The sequence below is a fragment of the Vitis riparia genome, chromosome 11 (assembly GCF_004353265.1).
Source record: "Vitis riparia cultivar Riparia Gloire de Montpellier isolate 1030 chromosome 11, EGFV_Vit.rip_1.0, whole genome shotgun sequence".
In the NCBI taxonomy this organism is placed as follows: domain Eukaryota; kingdom Viridiplantae; phylum Streptophyta; class Magnoliopsida; order Vitales; family Vitaceae; genus Vitis; species Vitis riparia.
Genome location: NC_048441.1, coordinates 7,334,757 through 7,361,026, shown reverse-complemented (window position 1 = coordinate 7,361,026; position 26,270 = coordinate 7,334,757). Strand labels below are relative to the sequence as shown.

At 33.3% G+C, this 26,270-nt stretch overlaps 1 protein-coding gene across 1 annotated transcript in view; it reads right to left on the bottom strand.

Annotated features, from left to right (window-relative positions):
* LOC117924725 (proton extrusion protein PcxA) overlaps window positions 1-22,507 on the bottom strand; it is a 63,147-nt gene extending 40,640 nt beyond the window's left edge. The window contains exons 1-4 of the mRNA XM_034843447.1: window positions 22,305-22,507; window positions 9,674-10,226; window positions 9,493-9,578; window positions 8,352-8,525 (exon numbers count right to left, since the gene is read on the bottom strand). Of these exons, the coding sequence (XP_034699338.1) occupies window positions 8,352-8,525; window positions 9,493-9,578; window positions 9,674-10,226; window positions 22,305-22,507 (1,016 nt within the window). The remainder of the gene's footprint in view (window positions 1-8,351; window positions 8,526-9,492; window positions 9,579-9,673; window positions 10,227-22,304) is intronic.
* Window positions 22,508-26,270: the final 3,763 nt, after the last annotated feature.

Sequence of the window (26,270 nt, the reverse complement as noted above, 5' to 3'; positions counted from 1 at the left end):
AACATCCATGCAACTAGAAATATAATATATCTCCCTCAACAATAATGATGCAAGGGGCCTCTACTCCTTGAAGAAGTCAATAAGTAACAAGTTAGGAGTCTCCTTTGTTGATGTGTTCATTTAGGTTGGCATTTTTTTTCCATTTACAAACCAAGTCCAATGCATCTTACCTTCAAAGTCATTCAACTACAAGCGCTTCCAAAATTGATTACTTTGTGAGGTATGTATTATTTGGTGCTATTAGAGTTTAAGGAATGACTATGAAATGATTACCAGGAGTTCATTTTGGGGAAAACCAAGAAAAAACAAAGTTTGGAGCACAAAAAAGGGGTAGGACGTTTCCAAAGGAACATTCAAACGTCCTACAGTGCATTCAAACATTGTCTTGAAGAATGCTCAAATGTTCTCTCAAGCATTCAAAAGTCCCGCTCTAATGTTCAAATGCTAGGCCCTCTTCTTCATATTTTCAAGCATGTTCTTTGTGTTGTGAAGGGTATTTTTGTAAAATTAATTTACAATTGCTTTCCAAAATGATATCCTAGGTTTTTAGCATAAAAATATGATTTCATTGAGTTAAAAAAATATGCATACAAGCATAACCGTCCCTAAGCCATAGCACACCATCTCTCAACCTTTCAAGAACGATCTTGAAAGAACTCTTTGGCGAGAAAATAAGGTGTTCGATCCTATAGCCTTAACATGGGGTTAAGGTATCCATTAAGGAGCAAGAGGTACTGCATCAAAGACAAGAAGGAATAGTGTAGGTGCTAACCAGTATAAGATATAGGGGAGTAAGCGCATCTAGGTTAGGTAAAACTATGTACTTTCTTTTCAAAGTTAAGGGATTTGTTTGTGGTCTTTTAACCTCCCGTGGTCTTTTACATCTCCAGAGTTTCTAGGAAATTTAGTACAAAGTTTTTCCATGTTAAATCCAATGTTTATTTGTGTGATTGATTTTACTTGTGCATTGGATTGATTAACTTCAAAACAATACTGATAAAACTATTGAAATAATTGAATTCTAGATATAAAGATTTAATTTAGGGGATATCTCACTTAGACTATCTATTCACCCCTTCCCTCATTTAGGCAGTTCCATCAATCAAGATAAGAACTTTCATCCTTCATCAAGGAGGGACAACATAAAATTAGTCACTCTTAAGCTTTCCAATAAGTCAAAAATGTTTGCCAATATCACCAGTGCATATCCTACTAGCCTTACAAAATATTGATAATCTCACCTCTATTTTAAAACATCCATTGAATGCCTAGCTAACCCAAGTTTTCTAACAAACACTCATTGAACTTTACCTTAAACTATACCAAAAAGAAGGAATAAATGGAGATGGGGTAATTAGTTTCCTCTTCCCTACTAAACAAACTTCCTTAAACCAACACCAACCAAACCCAAACCTCAAATCCCATTGCACATTTGCCCCCTTCCCCTACCCCTAACCACTTAATGAAGATCAAAGGAGTATCTAGGTAAACTTTTTAATATTTAGTGAATGACACCCACAAAAGATGTCAAAAGGAGGATCCTTTCCCTCTTTGTCAATTATGTCTAGCTTATCATCAAAGATGCTCACATTTCTTCCCAATCAAACCATCCAAACAATAGCTAGAACAGCATGATTCCAAAGACTCTACCTTTAACTCCCCTACGAGACCTCTTAAAGATATAACTATCAAGTCATGCTTAATCGTTCCCCAACATTTTAAAGATTTGACATCTAACCCAAGAAGTAAAATTAGGGTAATGCACGATAATACTTTCGCAATTTTTTTCAATTATATATTCAATTAGGTTAAGACTAATGAATGGCTTGGGTTGAGTTAAGAGTTGTTATATTTGGTATTATGAAAGGGTAAATAGAAATCCTATGTGAATCTCTAATCTATTTGGGAAAACTACAGGTTTGTGAGGAAGGGCGTACTTGAATTGACACACAAGGGTTTTTAGTTAACTACTAGTGTTTTTAACCTTAATGAGGTATTTCATTTGATTTAAGAAGGATGATCATGCTGCCCCAATTTTCTTCTAGCAGCTACAAACACAATGCTTGATTTAGTACTTGATGAAGCATGTTCTTGTTGTCCATCAAACCAACATTCCTTCTTGCCAAATTCTATTACACCTCTTCTTGGGTTTCTATAAAACTGAATGTTGTCTAATAAAATGATTTTGAAACAAGGAACTACAATCACACGAGTTGCACTCGTCTTACTTCATCTACCTACTCAAGGCAGAGATATTAGGAGACCAAAAGGAGTGCCTATAAAAAAAGAGGAAAAAAAATTGCATTGGCCATTACAATAGCTTTGATATGAAATGTAAATCACTTTAATAATATGAACAACCTTCTTGCATACAAATAGTTTTTTTGAATAATTCAAATATCAAACATCTTCTTGATACTTTACATATCAAACATCTTCTTTAACTGAAAAAGAATAAGTCTAAAGCCTCAGATGTCCAGCTGCCTGCAGCATGCTTTAACAACCTAAAACACTAAAAATTTAAGGGGAAATGCTCAGTCAAGTGTGGTCATACTATCTATTGCCCAGACATTGGGCCAACTTTCACTTGTGGACCTTTGAGATCAAAGATAGTACCTCCAGAATCAGTCTAGTTTGTTTAGCAGCATTTAGATATTGAGATGCACTGAATGTTCAAGACATCTTAGAGCTAAACTCACTGCCTAATGGTAGCTAAATCTTAAACTTTTAGCAAGCATAAAATTGAATAGAGAAGATGCTGCTATCTTCATACTTTGATGTTTATTATGAAATTGTAACATGACCAATTGTTGAAACTGCAGACTTTTTAGGAGTTTGAATTTAAAATAAAACCAAAAGATAAGGCTTGATTAAGTCCTATTATTCTGGGTTTTTTAGTTTGGATAAGTCTTAGATTTTTAGGAGTTTGAATTTAAAAAAAAAAAAAAAGATAAGGCTTGACTGAGTCCTATTATTGTTGTTTAGTTGGAATAAGTCCTAGTGTGTTTAAATTTGATTTTATTTCTGGTTTGAATTAGAGAGAATATCGAATGATATTTTGTAGGTTGGTTAGTTGCTAAAATTAGTATTTAAGTTCTGAATGTAAAACAATTTTTTTAAAAAAAAAAGTATTATCCAGTTTCTCTTCCAAATTCAATATGGTATCAGAGCACACAATCTGAACTTAAACATGGTGAAAACTGCAATGACTAGTGAAGGTCCAGCAAGCTCTTCGAAGGTGATCTCCGATTCTACTGTTGTCAATTCCGGTGGTAATGGTGGTCCTGAGAATTCCGTTCACCATAATACTGTCCACAAATTAAATGGCAAGAATTATCTCCAATGGTCTCAATCAGTAATGATATATATATGTGGGGGAGACAAAGACGATTACATCACAGGCGTGAAGACAGCTCAGGCAAAGAATGATGCATCTTACAAAACCTAGTTTTCCAAGAACAATATGATTATGTCTTGGCTTACTAATTCCATGTAGACGAACATAAGCCAAACATTCCTATTCTATAAGACAGCAAAGGAAATCTAGGATGCAGCCAAGGAGAAATTTTCATACAACAAAAATGCAGCAGAGGTGTTTGAAATCAAAAGCCAACTTCTAGAATTATGGCAAGGGGACCTCAACATGACCCAATACTTTAGCATTCTCTCCCAATATTGGTAAAAACTGGACGTGTTCAAAGAATTGGAAAGGGATTGCACTAGTGACAACATCAAATATCAGAAAATTGTGGAAAAAGAAAGGATCTTCACATTCTTGGCAGGACTCAGCAAGAATCTTGATGAAGTCCGTGGAAGGGTTCTTAGCACCAAGCCACTCCCATCACTCTAAGAGGCGTGTTTTGAAGTCCGGCAAGAAGATAGTCAAAAGAAGGTCATGATGAAGGATCACACCTCATCACATTCCTTTCCAAGCAATGACAAATCAGCCTTAGCCACCAAGGGACTGAATTCTCAACACTTTGATTCACGAAGGAGATCCAATAGGTTGTGGTGTGATCATTGTAATCGAGTTGGTTGGTCACACTCGAGAAACCTATTGGAAAATTCATAGGAAGCCGCCCAATTTGGAAAAGTAACAGAACACAAGAAAATGAACCTTGAGGTTATTGTGCCACAAATGATGAACTACCACAATCCAATAACTCAGCCAACAAAACACCTTTCAATCCAGAACAGATAGAGCTACTTCAGAAACTCCTCACATGTGATCCTTTAAGTACCTCCACTATAGGATCAAGTTTCATTGCCCAAAAAGGTAAATGCTCCAGAGCCTTGAATGCTTTTCGAAGTCAAACCCATGGATTATCGACTCCGACACATCCGATCACATGACCAGTGATATAACTCTCTTTCACTCTTATCAGCCTTGTTTTGAGAGTTATAAAATTAAAATAGCTTATGGTTCTTTCTCACTGGTGGCCAGTAAAGGAAGTGTCATTCTTCCGAATAGCTTTAGATTGCTGTCTGTTCTTCATGTTCCCAAGCTGTGTAACCTGCTCTCTATACACAAAGTCACTAAAGATCTTAACCGTGTTACTAAATTCTTTCCTAATCACTGCGAATTTTAAGAAATGGAGATGGGGAAGATGATTGATTGTGCCTAGGAGCATGAGGGTTTAAATATCTTTGACAATAAAGCTTCAGAAGGACACACTCAGAAGGCAAGCTACAATGTTCTTTCATCTTTTACAAATTCCAGTGATCATGAAATAATGGTTTGGCACTTTAGGCAGGCCACCCAAGCTTTCCATATTTGAAAAAGTTGCTTCCATCGTTATTCAAAAAGAAGAACTTAAAAGAGTCATTTCATTATGAGTTCTATCAATTGTCTAAACATTGTTAAAATTCTTATGTTTCACAACCTTATCAAAAATCTCATACTTTTTCGCTCATACATAGTGATTTATGGGGACCATCCAATATTTGCAACGTAACAGGCTCTAAGTGGTTCATCTCATTTATTAACAATCATACACGAATATGTTGGGTGTATTGGTTAAAAGAAAAATCTGAAACAAAAGAGCTTTTCAAAAATTTTAACGCCATGATTAACACTCAATCCCAAACCAAAATCCAAAATTTTCGCATTGACAATGGTACTGAATACTTTAATTCAATCCTTGGACCCTATCTTCGTGAACATGGCATCATTCATCAAAGCTCATGCATTGCTACACCACAACAAAATGGAACTTCAGAAAGAAAAAATCATCATCTGTTAGAAGTTGCTCAATCCCTTATGTCCACGACAAATGTTCTCAAATATTTTTAGGGGGAAGCCATTCTCAATGCATTATACTTGATAAACAGAATGCCCACTAGAGTATATTACAATACCAAACTCCTATTGAAGTCCTAAAAAATTGCTACCCTAACATTCAACTAGTGTCATCCCTTCCACCAAAACTTTTGGTTGCAGCGTTTTTGTCAACACTTATGCCCAAAACAGAACGAAACTAGATCCAAGAGCCCTCAAATGTCTTTTCCTAGGATATTCTTCAACCCAAAAAGGTTATAAATGTTACTACTCACCAATTACAATAAGGTTTTATATTTCCATGGATGTAACATTCCTTGAGCATCAAGCCAATTTTCCCAAAACTCAGCTTCAGGGGGAGATTTCATGGAATTCCAGCTCAGATCAATTTTGAGATATTGGTCTTCCAACTAATATTGCTCTTCCAGCCCCAGTTTTTGAATCTGCCACCTCAACAACCCCTGTAACAGCAAGTAATTCCAGCCCTGAAACCACTGTTGTTCCCTTCATACCAAATTCTGCACCCAATCTTCCAGCAGATTCGACCCTAGAACTAGATTCTGCACCTAATTTTCCGGCAGATTCAACCCCAGAACCAGATTCTGCAACTAATCTTCTAGCAAATTTGACCTCAAAGCTTCAGGTTTATTCCAGAAGAAAAGTTGTCAGGGATATAGAAACTCGCATGCCCTCTGCACACAGTCAGTTAACTGAACCTAATCCGGATCCTCATGACCAGAATTCAGGTAACACAGTAACTGATACTAATCCAGGTGTATTAAATGATTTGGATGTTCCTATTGCATTTCAGAAAATGGTTAGATCGTGTTCCACACATCCTATTGCAGATTTTGTTTCCTATGAAAGATTATCTCCACAGTTTCGAGCATTTACTACTAATCTTTCTAAAGTGCATATACCCAGGGACATTTATAAGGTATTCAACATCCAAATTCGAAGGCAGCTATGCACGAGGAGATTAAAGCTCTTGAGAAAAATGGAACTTTGGGAAAATCCACTATCAAATGCAAGTGGATTTTCAATGTGAAATATAAAGCTGATGGGAGCATTGACAAATACAAGGCAAGATTGGTGGCTAAGGGATTTACGCAAACGTATGGAGTAGATTCTTAGGAAAAGTTTGCTCCAATTGCGAAACTCAACACTGTTCAAGTTCTACTCTCCATTGTAGTCAACAATGATTGGTCTCTTCATTAGTTAGACGTAAAAAAATGCATTTCTAAATGATGATCTCAATGAAGAAGTCTACATGGATATTCCACCAGGATTCAAGGATGCTAAAAAAAAGAATCGAGTGTGCGGGTTAAAGAAATCTCTGTATGGCCTAAAGCAATAAGGGTCTGGTTTGACTATTTTACTTCAACTGTTAAGAAAGTTGGATACAATTAGGGACAATTGGATGATACGATGTTTTTCAAGCATTCATCAAATGGGAAGATAGTCATTCTTATCATCTATGTGGACGACATAATACTTACAAGTGATAATGAAGTAGAAATGATAAATCTAAAAAACACCCTCTCTTGAGAATTCAAAATCAAGGACTTGGGAACTCTTAGGTACTTCCATGGCATGGAGGTGGCTCAAACTTCGAGTGGAATATCAGTCTCTCAACGAAACTATGTCTTTGATCTTTTAGAGGAAACTGGTACGCTCGAATGTAGACCAGCGAACACACCTATGGAGCAAAATGGCAAGCTTAGGGATGAAGAAGAAAGCCCTTCGGTTGACAAGGGTCAATACCAAAGGCTCGTTGGGAAGTTGATCTATTTATCCCATACTAGGCTAGACATAGCCTTTCTTGTTAGTGTGGTTAGTCAATTCATGCATGCTCCCACTGAAGAACATCTCAGTGCAGTTCATAGAATTCTCCGATACTTGAAAATGACACTTGGAAATGGGTTATTTTTTGGCAAAAGTACTAGACGAGGAATCGAAGTATATTCTAACGTAGATTGGGTAGGTTTCGTGAATGATAGAAGGTCCACCTCGGGCTATTGTACCTACGTATGGGGTAATTTGGTTGCTTGGAGAAGTAAGAAGCAGTTCGTAGTGACTCGAAGTAGCGCAGAAGCTGAGTGTCGGAATATTGCACTGGGTGTATGTGAAGGGCTATGGCTAAAACGTGTAATGGAGGAGTTGAAGATTTCAATCGAGTTTCCGATGAAAATGTTATGTGATAATCAAGCAACCATTAGCATCTCCCATAATCCAGTTCATCATGATAGAACCAAACATGTGAAAATAGGCAGACATTTCATTAAAGAGAAAATTGAGAATGGAGAGTTTTTACTGCAGTACACACCTACCAAGCTTCAAATTGTAAACATTCTTACAAAAGCTCTACCAAGACAGTATATTGATTCTCTTATAAGCAAACTGGGAATTATTAATATCTATTCCTCAATTTGAGGGGGAGTGTTGAAACTGCAGGTTCTTTAGAAATTTGAATTTAAAATAAAACCAAAAGATAAGGCTTGATTGAGTCCTATTATTCTAGGTTGTTTAGTTTGGATAAGTCTTAGATTTTTAGGAGTTTGAATTTAAAATAAAACCAAAAGATAAGACTTGACTGAGTCCTATTATTCTAGGTTGTTTCGTTGGGATAAGTCCTAGTGTGTTTAAATTTGATTTTATTTCTGGTTTGAATTAGAGAGAATATCGGATGATATTTTGTATGTTGGTTAGTTGCTAAATTTTGTATTTAAGTTCTGGATGTAAACCAAATTTTTTAAAAAATAAAGTACTATCCAATTTTTCTTCCAAATTCAATACTAATCAATATAGTAATGAATACTTGGTGCAGATTGTCCAGGCACTGTTTGTAATAACAGTGAGGGTGTGATGCATAGCTAGATTCCTGGTTGTTAGGGTATGGGTTTGATATTGTTGATGAGTTTCAGTAACACACAAATACAAATAGCCTATTTATATACGTGTTAACAACACTCATCTTTATTACAGTATAAAATATAAAAAATAAAATAAAATAAAATCAACAGAATAAAGAAAAGGACAATAAAATTATTACAGAAAAAAGTGTTTGTCTTACGCTTTATGCCTTAACTCCAGCCAAACCTCATCATCTGAAAGAGGGGGAGATTTACCAATCTCTACCTCAAGCCGAAATCTTGCTCTCTCAATTTTTAATTCTTTAACCATTTCAAGCTTTTGATGTCTTCTTACATCAAGCATCTTTGCGGCAAGTGGTACAGTCTTTACATACCTGTTCACAACATGGTGGTCACTTGATCCACACTTGGAAATTTAGAGGTTCTAGCACACCACTACCATTAATAGAGTGAATTCTCAAGTACCAGTTAATTATGGACAAGGGAATATCCTAACATATCTTTCACTTCTGTTAGGATAACTAGAATTAACATCTTCATCAAATTTTAACAAAAAGAAACAATAAACCTTTTAGCACAAAACTAAAGAACAAAGCTGTGAGTACATCTGTGTAACTGGTAATGCATCATCTAAACAGGAAGGGTACAGTGGAATAGGGGTCAAGGGAGAAGAGGAATAAGTGAATTTCATGATAAAAACCCTCATAACTTAATTTCTATCTTTTGGAAGACAAAAAAAAAAAAAAAAATCGTTTTAAGTAAACACAAATCCACCTGAAGAACACACACAAAGAGAAAAAAAAAATAATGGAGAAACAAACGATACAAGATGCAAAAATTGAATGATGGGGAGCCTACTAGCCCAACAAAAAGCCGTCCACAGTGTGCAACCAAATTCAAGGAATTTTCGCAAACCTATTAATGCAAAACTGAATATTAAAGTATATGCACGTAAACATAGTACAGGTAGTAATACGATAAAAGGATTGTATACAGGACCACACAAATTCATCTGCAGTAGTTATAGTAGAGAGAGTGCTATTTCAAAATAGGCCGTCACTATGCTTGAGAAACAGACTAGGATGTTCCCTTTGTCCGGTGCAAATAAAATCTAGTAACAGACACGCCCCTTGAACTTGAGGGATTGATAATGTGTTACTACTAATGGTACCTGTAGGAATTCATAGCATCTCGCTCTAAAGTAGGTTAATTGGCAATCTTTCTCACCCAAAAGCAAACATGGAGAAAGAGAGACCAAAGAAAAAAAAATGGTACCTCTCATATTTTCTTCACGTATGACAGAAATCACAAGCGCTAAAACCATTGAGTCACAGCAATTACCTGTCTAAAAAAGGCATGAGGACGTAATCATGAACCACAAAATCTAATGCCCATGGTATTATCAACAACACAGCCAAAAATTTAGCCTGCAGCAACAAAACAGAAACAGGTTAGAAATTTTCAAATTATATGTTTCAAATGTAAATCAAAATTTGCAAATAAAAATGTAGAATGCACATACTGAATTGAAAGACGCATAGCGGAAAACCCGGTCTTCATACAGCAACTCATCATCTTCCCTTCCCAGAACCAAATCCCTCACAGACTCAACAAAACCCTTGTCCGGAATGATCCCACCCAAATCACCACCGTCTCCTCCTTCATCCCCGGTATGACTGCCAGCAACCCAATCAGAATCAGAATGAGAATCAGTAGACCCTTCCACAAGCCAGTCCTCCCACCTCCTACCCTCTTGATTCCTTATATCTTCTTGGGCTTCCCTGAGCTCCAAAATGGCCTCTGCTCTCCTTTTCCAGGCTTCAAACTTTTGGGTCTCGGACAAGTCCTCTTCTTCGCTGGAGCTCTCCTCCAAATCCACCATGTCCCCATCTTTGAGGCCAAGCCAATTGCCATCGTCGTCGAAGAACTTCTGCCACCAGCTCCTCCTTGGTCCGTGGAATGCACCAACCCAAGCGGCCGCCGCCTCCTCGTTCCTCTCGCTGATTCGGTGAATTGAGGCAGCGACAGACCGTGGGTGTGGGAGTGAAATGAGCTGCGGCGGATGAAGATTAAGTTTTCACATAAGACCATTGAAGTGCTCATCAATTAATCAATTTGGGGACATACGCCCACATTTTTCAAGCTACCAATCGATAATGCTTTTGGGGTCCTACACCATTTTCATTGCTAATGTTTGAAAACCCTAAACCCATGAATGAACAGCTCTCAACTATACCCAGAGGTGGAGCGGGAGAGGATAACGGTTTTAAGCAGAAAGATAAACTTATTTTTGGGCTTGAATCACCTGCTTACCCTTTTTCTGCTTTTGTTGGTAATGTATGGGACCCGTGGGTTTGGATTGAATCCCACCTCATGCCATCTGCCCAAAATATACTATGAAGGAATTATTGAAACATGTACCATCCATGAAAATTAGTTTTCATCCACACTTCAAAAATAATTCTCATTTCATACATAAAAATAAAATTTTTATGTACATACTATTTTCCACTAAGTGGAGGTAAGCTACCATCTATACATGGTAAACTGACACGTACACCAAGGATGAAAATATTGGTAATTACGGATATATTGATATTTCAATTTTACGGATAAATCGAAGATATATTGACGGATATTTTGGAAAAAATATCAGTAGACTTAAAATTATTAAAAACTTACAAAAATGTAAAGAAACTTCATAATAATATAATTAGAAGTATAATAGATATTTTAAAGTTATTTTATTGAAAATTTTGATATATGTATAACATGATTTATCATATTTGATAATAATATCGTATGTGTCAATAAAAATATGAATTTTATAAGTTTACATTTATTATTAAATTACATCTAATATTATGATATTTGATTATAATATGTCTAATTTTAAAATATATATTAATATTAAAATTATGATCCATTTAATTCAATTGTATTAAACAATATAAAATAAATTATGATATATATATATATATATATATAATTATTTTATATTTAATTAATTATTAATGATATTAAAAACATTATGAAGAAAATTATATAATTTTTATATTTTTGGTAATCAATTAAAAGAAAATTTTGCATTTAATTATAAAATAATTATAATTAATTTGCTCTTTAAAATATTCTTTTAATATTTTCTTTATATAATGAGTTTAAGTATATATAAATTTAGTGGGGGATTTATCCCGAACTATCGCCGGACCGATATTTCTCTATGAAATGTCATGTCGATACCCTCCGATACATGATATATCGCCGAAATATCGCAACATTTTCCTCCTTGACGTACACTAAATTGGACCCTCCATATGGAGTTATCATATCGTCTATCATCGCTTCAACCTTTATATCAAATATGCAATTGAAAATAATAACATTGTTTTTACCTAAAAAGTTATGATGCTAGTAATTAAAAATACTACTATAAATAGAAAGATGTGTTAGTCTATTTATTATTCATCACCACTTCAACATTTACATTAAACATGTTACTGAAAATAGTAACATTATTTTTACTTAAAAATAATAATATTAGTAATTAAAAGTATCATTCTACATAATAGAATATGCTAGCTTATTTAGTTTTTTACCGTCATTGTTATAACTTTGACAACAATTATTAAATAATATGTCAAAAAAATACACATAATGTACTTTTTAAAACATTATTTATTAAAAATAAAAACAATTTTAATAGTTTAAGTTTTTAATTAAACAAAAATGTACTACATATTTAATAAAAACAACATTAGTTTTTCTTTTTTCTTTTTTAAATATCAATGTATTATGATGAGAATTATGAATTTATATTTAAAAAGTTAGTGTAAACACTTTTAAAATTTTAATTTTATTTACCTTCAAATAAAATTAAATACTCTTAAAGAATTATCATTACTAATTTTTTGTTGAATAAAATTAAAGGTAAGTTAATTTTTTTTATATTATTTTTTTTGTTTTGATTTTGAAGAAAGCAAAAACTTTGGTTTCAACACATGTGGATAGTGTTTCTTTATTTTTATTTTTTTATTTTAAAATTTAGGTTTAATATTCTATAAAAAAAATAAAAAAAAATAAAAAAATAAAAAATGAAACCCATAATATAAAAATTATAAATATTATGAATATAAAATATTATGAATACAAAAAAAAATTATATATATATTTGAAATCAATATTATTTAAAATATTAGTATTTATTTATTTATTAGATTATTAATTACTATAGATGAGTATATGTTTATATTAAAAACTAATTTATTTTAATTCATTAATTACACATGATGCTAAAATAAAAAAATTAATAAAGAAAATGAAAAAAACTAATGAATAAATGAATTGTACTTTTAAAAAATAAAGTTTGCTTTTTTAATTAAGTAGATTTTAAAAAATAGGAAAAAGTGAGAATTATTTTACAAATTTAATTAAAATCAAAGTATTAAAAAAAATAAAACTTAATTCATTTAACTATAATAATAATAAAAAAAACTTAATTTAATTTGGTGAGAAGTGGAAATGAGGGCAACTAGAATGAGGAGGGAAAAAAGAAAAAAGAAGAAAAAAAATGGGGGAGGCCCAAAATTTGGGTTGTTTAAGTGAGAAAAAAAAAAAGTAGGGAGCCCACCTATGGTTGGAAGGGAGTCTTGAAAACATACATAAAGTATTTTAGAGCATGAAATGAGAATTATTTTCCCCAAAATGCACTCCTATGAAAATAGTTTTTTCGAATGCTAAATTCATTCATATTTTATGAAAAGTACATATTTACATTATTTACCCTATAATAAAAGGTTTTTTTCCCATTAAATTCAACAAATTTGTAAATGTTATGAAAATTTATTAAGTAATGAGAACTTCTAGATTATCTTGATCTTCCTAATTATTTATAAAATAGAAGACCGCCTAATTAAATGATATGTTATCAACGAGCATTACAATCTTTTTTTTTTCTTTCAATTCCTTAAGTTCATTATAGGATATTAATATGATTATAAGATCCATCATCGGAAATTTCTTTTTCAATTCCTTTTCTACTATTCTTTGTAATATAAGAATTTTCCTATCTTTTTGTTGATTTTAAGTAAAGTAAAGAAGATTTTTTACTCATCTCAAATATGGTTCATAGCCTAAAACTACAAGAAGGTACATCACAAAACTCATTCTGATTTTTTTTATATACAATTATTAATTACTTTACTTGTTTCAACAAAGTTTGAATGTTAATTTTCTTATGATTATTTAGTTAGAAGTTATATAAGTTGATCCAATTGTTAATTCATATAGCTGCAAGACACATGTGAATTAATCTATTAACATATAATAGCAAGATATATGAAAATTATCTCCTCTAGAGATTAGCATCATGTAGATAGCAAAAAGCAATGGAAATATTATTATTTTTAAAAATTAATAGCTAAAACATAAACAAGAAAATTAATAGTGTTTTAATAAAGAGAAGGCATTGCTTTACATATTGTCATAATGAGAAGTTATGTAAAATTATTGTTGTAAATCTTCGGATTATCTTTTGAAAAATCCAAGAAAAAGAAAAAGAAAAAGTTGTTTCATCGTTCGATTTTTCACCTTTAGTTGTAAATGGAATCATAGTAAAATCAAGAAGCACTTCGTTTCACAACACAAAAGTCTTTCACCTCTTTTCAGATACATTTTCTTCCCAAGTTCTCTATGTCTTTCTTTTCAAAGAAAAATAAAAATGATTTGGTTTCTGGGCAGTTTCTGACAATTCCTACTACCAAAAATTGCTTCCCCAAAATCTCTAATTTGGTTGGATTGGGTTAGGTCAGTTCGACTTGGGCACTTACCCAACTCCAACATCTCCCACTTGCATAAGATGGGTTGATGCAGTCAATCAATAATCATCCAGGTCCATTTTCGCAGCTTTTTAAGGGTGATTCATACAAGTAAATGGGTCGTGTGACCATGTGAGCACATCTACAATTTGGGAGCTTATAAAGTTATGTACCTATTAAGGAAACATAATAGCTTAACCCCAAAATTATGAGTGAATAACTATAATCATGTCTCGTTGTACCCAAATTTATTTAGTCACATTTTAATGTATACACTTAATCCCTTAAAGCTGCATATTACACAACATTATAAATGTATTCACAATTATATTAACTATAAGTCGATCAACCATGAACACATCTTTATCAATGTAACTAAAAAAAATCTTTCTTTTAAGTTAAGGTCTTTTAGATTCAAATTAATCACTTGCCCAATATGTCCCATAAGGATAAATTATTTTATTTATGTCGAAAACATACCAAAGTAACCACATTAATTTGTCACCTTAAAACATAGCCAAAAATATAAAAAGTACAATGTGGGCTATTATAATTGTAATAAGCCTTAAGGATCTCACATAATGAGGATGTAGGGATTAATCACTCACTTTTCTTATTAGTAACTTTCAAACACATGTAGTATAAACACATGCTCTGGTGGTTTCTCTTCACTTAGAGAGAGTATGTCAAATGATCACCATACGAACTTCAACTAAGAGCTTCATACCAACAACTTGTTTGAGTTTCGCATCTATAATTCTCCTCAAACTTTTTATGCTAAAACTTAAGTTTGGTTCAACAAGCAAATGTAATTGTGGACAATTACATTCGGTTAAGATGTCATTTATTATAGACCTCATCTTGATACTTAATCAAGGTGACACCCATTATCTTTGTATACTTTTTACTCATTTATCATCATTAATATACCATGTCTCATCTCAACTCATAAACACATTGATTGGGAAGGTTGCTCATGTGAGAGAGCTAACCTTTGCTTGTTGACATACATTTAGGAACATATATGTATAAGTACCATTTACATATTCAATGATATGAATAACAAATACTCATTTCATTTGATAATTTACATAGTATCTTATATCCAATCAATAATAATTCATGTCATATAATCAACATAAATTATAACTTACACAATCCTACTGACTTTATATGAATAGAAAAACATGTCTCTCGAAATGGATTTTGTGAATGGATCAACAACCATCTCACGTGTAGGTAGATATTTTAGGATCACCTCATTTTGTACAATAATATCTCTTATAAAATTATGCTAAGTTTTTCCATGATATTTCGGGTCCTCTACATAAGCAATCGCAACTTAACTGTTATTATAGATTGTTGTTGGCCCAAAAACGTCCTTGACTATTTTCAAGCTTTGCAAAAATCTTCTCAACCATACAACTTCCTATGTTGCAGCTGACAGACAATAAATTCAGTTTCCATGGTTGACAAAGTTATACAAGTTTGTTTCTTGCTTTTCCATGAAATAACACCATTGTTAAGCAAGAATATATATCCAGATGTTGATTTGTGCTCATCTAGATCACTTGCCTAATCGACATCTGAATAACCCACCAAACACAATTCTTTACCTTGATAACAAAGGGAATAGTCCATAGTGCCTTTTAGATACCTAAGAATTCTTTTTACTGCTTTCCAATGTATCATTCCAGGAATTGCTTGGTAGTTAACCTTCCCAACAACATAGCAGATGTCTAGTCTTGTACATATCGTAGCATAAGGAACCATTTCTTATTTTCTTTTTTTCTTCTAGAGTCTTTGAACATATTTCTTTGCTTAGGTTTTCACCTCTTGAAAATGGAGTGTCAATGGGATTGCAATCTTGCATATTAAATCATTCAAGGATTTTCTTAATATAGTGTTCTTGTGAAAGAGCCACTAGTCTAGTAGAATGATCTCTATGAATCTTTACTCCAAGAATATAAGATGCTTCTCCCATATCTTTCATCTCAAAAGTAGATGATAATCATTGTTTAATGGTTTGACCAAACTCCAAATCATTTCCAGCTATAAATATATCATCCACGTATAAAGATAATAATACATATTTATCTTTATGTTGTTTAATGTAAACATAATGGTCCTTATCAAACATTGTGAAATCGTACGAAGTTATTGCATAGTGAAATGTCAAGTACCATTATCTGGATGATTGCTTAAGGCCTTAAATCGATCAATTTAACTTACACACTTTGCGCTTTTAGCCTTAGATAATGAAACCTACTAGTTGTTCCATATGGATTTCTTCATTTAATTATCCATTAAGGAAAGTTGTCTTAACATCCATTTGGTGTAGCTCTAAATCCATAAGAGCTACTATATCTAGAATGAGGCAAATTAAGGCAAACCTAACTACTGGAGAGAAGGTTTCCTCATAGTTTATACCCTCTTGTTGGGTATACCCTTTAGCAACTAATCGAGCTTTATAATTTTCAATGGATCCATCTGCCTTTCATTTTATTTGAAGAACTCATTTGTTTCCAATAACATTTTTATCTGAAGGTAGATCAACCAAGTCCTATACTTGATTCTTTTGCATTGACTCCAATTCTTCTTCCATTGTTTTTCTCCATTCATCCTTAGTTGGAAAAATAAGAGCCTATAGAACCAACTTAAGCTCAATATCATCATATTGAGTAACAATATGAACTTTCCTTTCAATCTTAAATCATCGTCAAGGAATGAATTGTCAAAAAAAATTTCTCAACATTAACTCTTTTACTGTAATTGCTATAGGTACTAGTTCACTCCCACTAGGTTCAAGAATCAATTGTTGTTCAAGTGTAGATCTTATGTCAGGATCCATCATTTTATAAAGATGTGAATCCCTATCAATCTCACCCATACGTGGGAAATCTCTCTCTAAGAATGTGACATCTAGTGATTCTAATTTAGTTAATATTCCATATTTCTGCTCACCTATGAATGCATACCTCTTCGATTGTTCATTGTATCTTATAAAGATGCATTTCCTTCCTCTAAGACCTAATTTTCCATATTTATGAGAAAGATTGTGAATATAAGTTGTTGACCCCCATAGTCACAAATTGCTAAGATTAGGCTTTCGATTATTCCATAACTCATATGGAGTAGATGCAATAGTATTTGAGGGTACTTGATTAAGTACATAAGTAACAATCAACAATGCATCTTTCCAATATGAAATGAGAAGATTTGCTTGAGTCATCATTGACCTAACCATGTCTAACAACATTCTATTCCTCATCTCAGTAACACCGTTTTGTTGTGGAGTCCCTGGAATAGTCAGTTGTCTACTAATACCCTTTTCATCACATAAATATTTAAATCGTTCTAATAGATATTTCTCTACCTTGGTCTATTTTTAATTTTTTAATCTTTTTATCCAATTGATTCTCAACTAAATTAATGTTGCGCTTGAATCAATTTAATATTTCTAACTTATAAGAAATTAGATAAACATGACCATAACAAGTAAAGTCATTTATAAATGTGATGAAATACAAGGCGCCACGCCTTGCTCTAACACTCATAGGACCATAAATTTTAGAATGGATCAATTGCAATGATATTTCAGCTCTAGTTCCTTTTCCAAATGGTTTTCTTGTTGTCTTACCAGTTAGAAAATATTCTCAAGTTGGCATATCAATTTTAGTGAATTGACCTTGTAGATTTTCTCTAGCTAGTATATTCACTCTTTATTTTCCAATATGCCCAAGTCTAGCATGTCATATGATCATATCATCATATGTATTTCTAGAAGTGGTCATCAACAAATAATAACTATAATTAGTATTAGACAATACACAATTATCAATGTCAAGAACCATAAATCCACTCAGAATAAATCCGGAACCATAGTATGTTGTTCCCAAATACAACTCCATTACCGAATAATGAAAATTCAAATTGAAACATAAACTAAGAAGGACTAACATAGAGACCAAATTTCGTCGAATATCCGGAGCATAAAGAACATCATGTAGGAATAGGGTACGTCTTCTGCAAAATTCTAATTTACATGTTCTAATACCTTTGACCTCAACTTTAGAGTTGTTTCCTACATAGATCCATCTTGTATCAGAACTAATTCGCCAAAACTCTACATATGCTCCTTCATCTCTAGTTATATGGTCGGTGGCGACTAAGTCTACAGTCCACAAAGGAATAGATTCAGTTAACATTACATAGCTAGAAACATAAACACATGATTTATTTGAACAAGACCACACTTGTTTCGGCTCAGTCCACTCAGAGGCAAAGTGACCCTTGTTGCCACAATTGTAGCATTTCAATTTGCTCTTATCCCTCTTAACACGCTTGAACTTCTTGTGTGTCCTAGTTTTTCCTTTCTTTGAAGTGTCATCAGATTTCTTATTTTTCTTAAAGAATTTTCTATTGTGCTTAAAGCAGGAAGTTTTGCATGAATTGGATTCAACTACATAAGCTTGTTTATTAGGCCTAATAACAACAAGTCGCTTGGCTTCTAATTCAAGATGAAGAACTATATCATCAAAGGTCTTGACACTCTCATTATGTGTCATGTTCACCACCACGTGTTTCCAACTCTTTGGTAGAGATTTGATGATTGCCTCAACTTATTGCTCATCAGCGAGGACATGCTTGAATGTCTTAAGCTCTCTTATAATTCTTTTCATGAGATGTTTCATTGTATGGTTCAATTGCATCTTGTAATTTCTAAATTTCATTACAAGTTCTCTTAGTTTTGTAGCTAAAAGTCCACCATACTTTTCCTTTAGAGCTTCCCACATCTCATGAGTAGTTTGGTATACCTCATACTCAATCAAGAGATCATCTTGCATACAACTTAACAACGTAATGAGAGTTAAATAATTCATTTTCTTCCAAGCCACATAAGTTTCCTAATATATTTTATGTTGGGCAGAGTTCCATTATTCAGATTCTTGCATGATATGATTTAATGTTGCAAAAACCTCTTGCTTTTCAAGGATATACCAAACCTTGCGATGTCAAATCTTGTAATTATCACCATTTAGTTTCTCACTCTTATTTAGTTCTACTATGATGTTCTTAGTTGCAGTTGACATATTCACTACATAAAAATATTGCACAAATCTTATTAATAGGTATTTTTACGAATATCGATACTCATACTTGCTCTAATTATCTTCTAATATGTAACAATCTTAATTGTAATAAAAACGATAGTTCACTATGTTCTCAATCAGCTCCTATATACAATTTTAATTATTACAAATTAGAAATAATCTATGCAAGTATTACTATATATATATATATATTTAGGAAAGAAATTACATAAATTTCCTTTAACTTAAAAAACTCCCACTCCATGAAATTATATTGTACAACTAGCATGTGTTGACAATATGTCTTTAAAGAACTGAAGACTTGTGAATAAAAAGATATCTAATTCATCAATAAGGTAAATATACATGTCATGTCTTGCATATCAAAATATTTACATTTTATATACAAAACATAAAAAGATATAATAGATAGAAGAAAAACTAATTTTCTCCCTTAAAGCTAAAAAAAACAATGTTTTGATTATACACAATATCTTTTATAACTCTAGAAGTTGTTTTCAATAACCATAACCCTCTAAGATTTTTATGCTTTATAGAATTTGAAAAACTTGCACTTCACAAGTTAGAAGAAATAGAAAACATTGTCGTTCATCTAATGGCATTATTCACAAAGCATATTTTTCATTGTTCCTTAAAAAGAGCTACTAAGTCATCAAAATACTTAATTGTGAAACCTTGAGGCCCTTCTTGAATGAATTCTCATATATTTTATAAAACTTTAGCCTTAGGTTCTGTTAATAACATTTGTAAAATTCGCTTTTTATAGTCTGATAGAAAAATATATTCCACTTCCAAACTCTTGATCATATTAACAACATGAGCCTAGTGTTCATTTATGGAATGGTTAGGGTCCCTCTTGTAATTCATAAGCATATCCAAAAATGGCCAAGGTCCTCTACCTATAAGTACTCTCCTAGTTCTCTTAATTCGTACCATTTTCACACCAGACCAAAAGGATTTAATTTAATTTTAATGGGTAACACATACCCATACTTTAATTAAATATTTGAACAAATCAAAATTTAATTAGGACACAATTATTGTAGAAAAATGTCTTTTATTGTCCCTCATTTTTTCTTATTATTATTTTATGAACAAATCAACATTCATCATTTTGATTAAAGAATCATGTTAGATACCAAGTCTTTAATCATAGTTTAACTATGCGAAAAGGTAATCATCATATTTGAATTTAACAATATAATACTAGTAAATGGTATTTATGTCACATTAAGTGTTGGTATTTTAGTGGTAATAAGGGACTTTGTACATGGGAAAGACTTAGGTTCGAATCTTGTGGATGTTCCATCATTTTTCAACCAGTGGCATGATAGGGGTGGACTTCTACAATAGGGTGGGTTCTATGGGATTGCAGTGTCATCCCATCATTTTATTTATTTATTTGTTGGATATTATTCACTTGTCATTTCACCGCTAGATATCATCCAATTTTCACATGCATCCACCATTTACTCACTACATCTACCAATTTTATTGCATCCACCCACTGCATCCACCATTTACCTAATGATTTTATTTTATTTTTATTTTATTTTATTTATGGGAACATTATTCTTTTTGGAAACAAATCAGAATAGGAAACAATGTTATTTTTGAAAACAAATAAAAACAAAATAGGAAACAAACAAAACATGCTCTGATACCAATGTTGGAAATCTTCAGATTCCCTTTTGAAAAATCTAGGATAAAAAAAAAAGTTGTTTCACTGCTCAATTCTTCACCCAAGGTCATGAATGGGACCATAGTAAAATAAAGAACCAATTCATTTCATGGCATAAAAGTCTTTCACCTATTTTCAAAGAACTTTTCTTTCCAAGTTCTCTCTATATTTATTTTCAAAGAAAAATTAAAATGAGCAAGAAAGAGAGAGAGAGAGAGAGAGAGAGAGAGAGAGATGTCTCATTTTATTTATTTATTTAGTGGGGTGGTTTCTGGGCAATTTTTGGCAGTTCTAATTCCCAAAAATTGTAACCCCCCTAAATCTCTTATTTGGTTGGATCAAGTTAGGTAAGCCTGACTTGGGTACCCATCCAACTCCAACAATTATTAATATGATTTTATTATTATTTATGGTAATTTTCACTCATCTCATTTGAGGTTTGAGTTAAATACATTTATAGTTTATTTGGAAAATGTTTTCAAGAACAATTTTTTCTGTTATCCAAAATTAAAAAAAAAAAAAAAAAAACCAAGTTTGTCAACTAGAAACTATTTTCTATTCTAAAGAACAAAAAACATGGTGTTTCCAAATAACATCTTTTAGTTTTTTTTTCACTTGTTTTTTAGGGTTGTTTTAGAAGATAATTATACAAGCATGTAGAATGATTAAAAATAAAACACTTGATATAAAAATTATTTTTAAAATATATTTAAAAATATTAAAAATAGGTTAAAAATATTTCAGTTTCCAAACAAACTTTTGTTCTACAAAATAGAATAGTTTTGAAAAATTATTTTCAAAAACTATTTTTCAAAATTGTTTTTGAAAACATTTACTAAACAGAGCCTTATGTCACGGACTTAGTCTCTTCATAAGCTCATGCGACACTTAGACAAGTCAAGACTCTTGATCTTGCTAAGTCAGCTTGACTCCTAATGATTAGTTCGCTAGGCTAAGATGCTCACGACTTGAAAGCTTTAAAAGTCATAGTAGACAACTCTTAAAGAATGGAAGCTTTTATTACTCAAGGAAGCCTTTACAAGTACTTTGAGAACTCACTTGCTTGGTTGGTTAGGTTTTTGGATGGTGCCTTGGCCAAATGAGGCCCTCACCTATTTATAGGTACCATTAGAACTCTTTGGAACCTTGGAGGGTTCCTTACAACTCAAGAATAATCTAGAAATTCTTACACAATTCTATGTACAAACCTATGAACAAGAATATTCAAGAGATTCCTAGAATTCTTTAGAAAGCCTTGGACTCCTCTCATGTCTTCCACCATAGTGTAGAGATGTGTGGACATCTCTAGGCATCTCTAGAACCTTCCACACTCTTCCCACCAATGGCATAGTGTAGATGGCTCCAAGAGTCTCCAAAAACTTCTTAGGTTCTATATAAACCCATGGGGAGGCTCATTTTAAGCATCCTATGACACTCTCCCCCACCTATGTCGTCGACTCCCTCGTCGTTGCCTCTTCTTGAAACCTTTCGATGTGTTTCCAAAACCTTCTCAAGGCATCCGCATGTTACCATCTTACCTACCTCTTAGGTAGTCCTTTCCATCGAACTAGACACTTTATCACAGGAAGGACCCCTTGTTTCTTAGTAACCTGTTCAACCAGGATATTTTTCACCTCTTTTTCCCATGAGGCCTCGGATGGAGGCAGATCCCTGCACTTTCGATGCTTGGAGTGTTGCTTCCTCTTATCCATCAAGTTCACCTTTCCCTTGGTGACCTTGTCCATGTGTGTGCAGGTTACCTTAGCTTGCTCCCCTTTTGCCTCTTTTACTTACACCCCTGATAGTAAGGAGGTCTTAAGTGTACTAGGCTTTGGGTTGACTTGGAGGGTGCCTAGTAGCTGTATCGAGCCCATATGTGCTTCGTGTTCCTGCTTCCTCTCCTCAATCATGGCACCGAGCGCCTTCCTCTTTGGACAATCCCATGCCCAATGTGGACCATCACACATGAATCATTTGATTTTAGGCGTAAACTCCTTTCTTTCCACCTTACCCGTTCTTTCTCGGACGTTAGGCGTCTACCTGATCCCATTCTAGGAGCATTGTGGTCCCTTGAAACCTTGTCTCTCCCACCCATGGCGTGGCTATTCTCCAAAGACTCAACCTTGGAGGAGTCTCCCCTCTTGTAAGTCGTTAAAGACTCTGCTATTGCCACAACAGTGGCTAAGTCTTGAACACCTCGGTGCCTTAATTCCAGCTTGGCCCACCCTTGCAGGTTATCCATGAAGTTGAATAACAATTCCTCCTCAGTCATATTAGGAATCTCAAGCATGAGCAAAGAGAATTCCTTGACATAGTCATGTATCGAGCTTGTGTGCTTGAGACGCCTCATGTTTTTCCTAGCCAGGTAAGCCACATCTTCAGGGTAGAATTGCCTCTTGATCTCCCTCTTGAAATCCTCCCATGTCTATATGGTGCAAATGTTTATCTCCATATCGGCGAACCTCCGACGTCATCATAGAGTAGTTGTGTCAGTAAGGTAGAGGGTTGTAGTTCTTACCTTAGCCATCTCATCAGTTGATGCGACAACCTCGAAGTATTGCTCCATATGCCATAAGAAGTTGTCCAACTCCTTGGCATCCCACTTGCCACTAAACCCTTGTGGCTTTGGCACCTCCACCCTAGATGTCTCATGTGTGGCCATGATCCGTGCCAACACAATAGCCTTGTAGATGGCCAACTCCTGCCTAACCTCCTGGTCTTGGGACTCCATTCGAGTGGCCAAGGCCTCTATCATTGACTTCATGCTAGTAAGCATGCCTAAGACCTTTCCTTGGAAGGACACAAACTCCTTGTGCGACACTAGTTGAACCTGTGAGATTAGTATCCCCTCATGAAGGTCTTAGATCTACTCCCTTAGATCCTCTAAGTCCTTCTCCATGCCTTGCTCGATCAAGTCCAACCCCTCCTGAGTGTCCGCCATGGCTGGCTCCGCTTTACCTAACTTGCCTCCATGTTGGCAATGACATCACGAGATTTATCCTTCTTGCCCCTGCCCCATGTAGTAGGCTTGGTCTCCTTCTCATGGGTTTGCCCGCTAGTCTCCTCCACGTTGGAACCCGACATGCTTCATTTACTATGCTTGCTTCGTTGCCGCGCTTTGATACAACTTGTCACAGACTTAGTCTTTTCCTAAGCTCGTGCGACACTTAGACAAGTCAAGACTCTTGATCTAACTAAGTCAGCCTGACTTCCAATGCTTAGCTTGCTAGGCTAAGATGCTCACAACTTAGAAGCTTTAGAAGACGTAATAGGCAACTCTTAAAGAATGAAAGCTTTTATTACTCAAGGAAGCCTTTACAAATGTTTTAAGAACTCACTTTCTTGGTTGGTTAGGTTCTTGGGTGGTGAGTTGGTCAAATGAGACCCTCACCTATTTATAGGCACCATTGGAACTCTCTAGAACCTTGGAGGGTTCCTTACAACTCAAGAATAATCTAGAACTTCCTACACAATTCTATGTACAAACCTATATACAAGAATATTCAAGAGATTCCTAGAATTCTCTAGAAAGCCTTGGACTCCTCTCATGACTTCCACCATAGTGTAGAGATGTGTGGACATCTCTAAGCATCTCTGGAACCTTCCACACTCTTCCCACCAATGGCTTAGTGTAGATGGCTCCAGGAGTCTCCAAAAGTTTTTTAGGCTCTATATAAACCCATGGGGAGACTCATTTGAAGCATCATGTGACACTTAGCTACTATAAGTTTGAAATTTCATCAAATATCTCTTTTATTTTAAATCAATAAGGATATAAGTGAAAATGACAATAGAGAAGGTGAAGAGAGGTATTTGGTGAAATTTGAAACTAATGATGGTTGGATGCATTTTAGCCCAGACCTTGGAGAAGGTTAATGAAATTAACCTTTTATTTATTATTTATTTATTTTTAATCAACCTTGTCAGATTATCATCAATCTTTAGAAAAAATAAAAATATTGAAATATTCACTAATATTTCATACTCTATATTTTTTTTTATGTTATAATATCTTTGAAATTTCATCAAACAAAAATGATTTATCTTAATATTTTTTTTTATTAATTTAACGTTTAATTATTATTATTTTCCCCTAAACTTTTTTATGTTTGAAATTTAATTAAATAACAATTGTGTAAGACATATTTATATAAATTTAAGCATTCAATTATGATTGTTTTTCCAATGAAATTTTGTAATTTTTTATTTTTAAAATTTGATTAAATAACAATTGTGTAAGTCATATACACATAATTTCATGAATTTATGTATATATATATTTTTCATTTTCTTTCTTTGTTTTCCATACCTTGGCACTAGAAAATTTATTTACACAAATGCATAAATGTCAAATATAATTTGTTTATATTTTCACATATGTACAAGACACATGTACTAAACATATAAAGTATTTGTACTAATTGCATCAAGCTTACACAAGCTTACCTATTGTGAATATATTTGCGTATTGTTATGGATCTTAATAAAAATATCTTATACATTTAATATAATTTTCTATATGTAATATTTTCATATATGTACAAAACACTTGTATTAAATGTATAAGGTATTTGTACTAATTGCAGCAGGCTTGTACAAGCCCACTTATTATGAATATATTTGTGTTATGAATGTTAATAAAAATGTGACAATATCTTATACATTTAGTATAATTTTCTTATATATGAGTAAACATATGGAAAAAAAAATGGGAAACTTGTGTTTTGGGCTGGTAATGTCCAAATAATATGGTTTTTGAACCCCAAGAATTGGGAATATCGGAATCAACTGTTAAAAGGAAAAATATTATTGTTTTTATGCACTTTGTGCTGATTTCATTTTCTGTTCCCACTTTGTCCTTACCCACTCTCCACATCAATAGCCACCAGATTGTTTGAAAAAAAAAAAAAAACAAAAAACAAAGTTGTTTGAAATTTTAGGAAAAGTTTGTCTTTTTATTTCACTTTCTTACCACACTCGAGAACACTCGAGACCCATCTTCCAAACTTCTTGATCTCATTTTGCCCTTGATTACTACTCAAAAAATGTTATTTTGTAGCTTGTAATTAACTCTTTTAAACACTTTTGAGTAGTAGTTATTACCTTTTAACTCAATTGGCATGTTAAGGACCCTTACAATCGTTTCTAATCAAAATGTGTTAAGTTTTGGTGTTTTTGATAGCTTTTTTATCACCAAAGCAATCAAGATTGAGGAGAATTCTATAGAATCCATGGCAAAGCAATTGGAAGCTCATTTACAAGAAGAATCCAAGCTTTGGAGCTTTGTAGTCCTTTGCCAAAAGCAAATCATGAATGCAAAGAGGAGAAACAAAGAGAGAAATTTAACATGAAGAAATTCAAGAGGATAGCAACTCTTAGACACATTTTGAGCACTTCCTGGAGTCCATTTCATGCATACTATATTTCGTTTCGAAGCTTAGGAAGTCAGGAGTCCAACGCTTTAAACGGTGCACAAATCAGAGTTGAAAAGAAGAAGTTATGGCCATT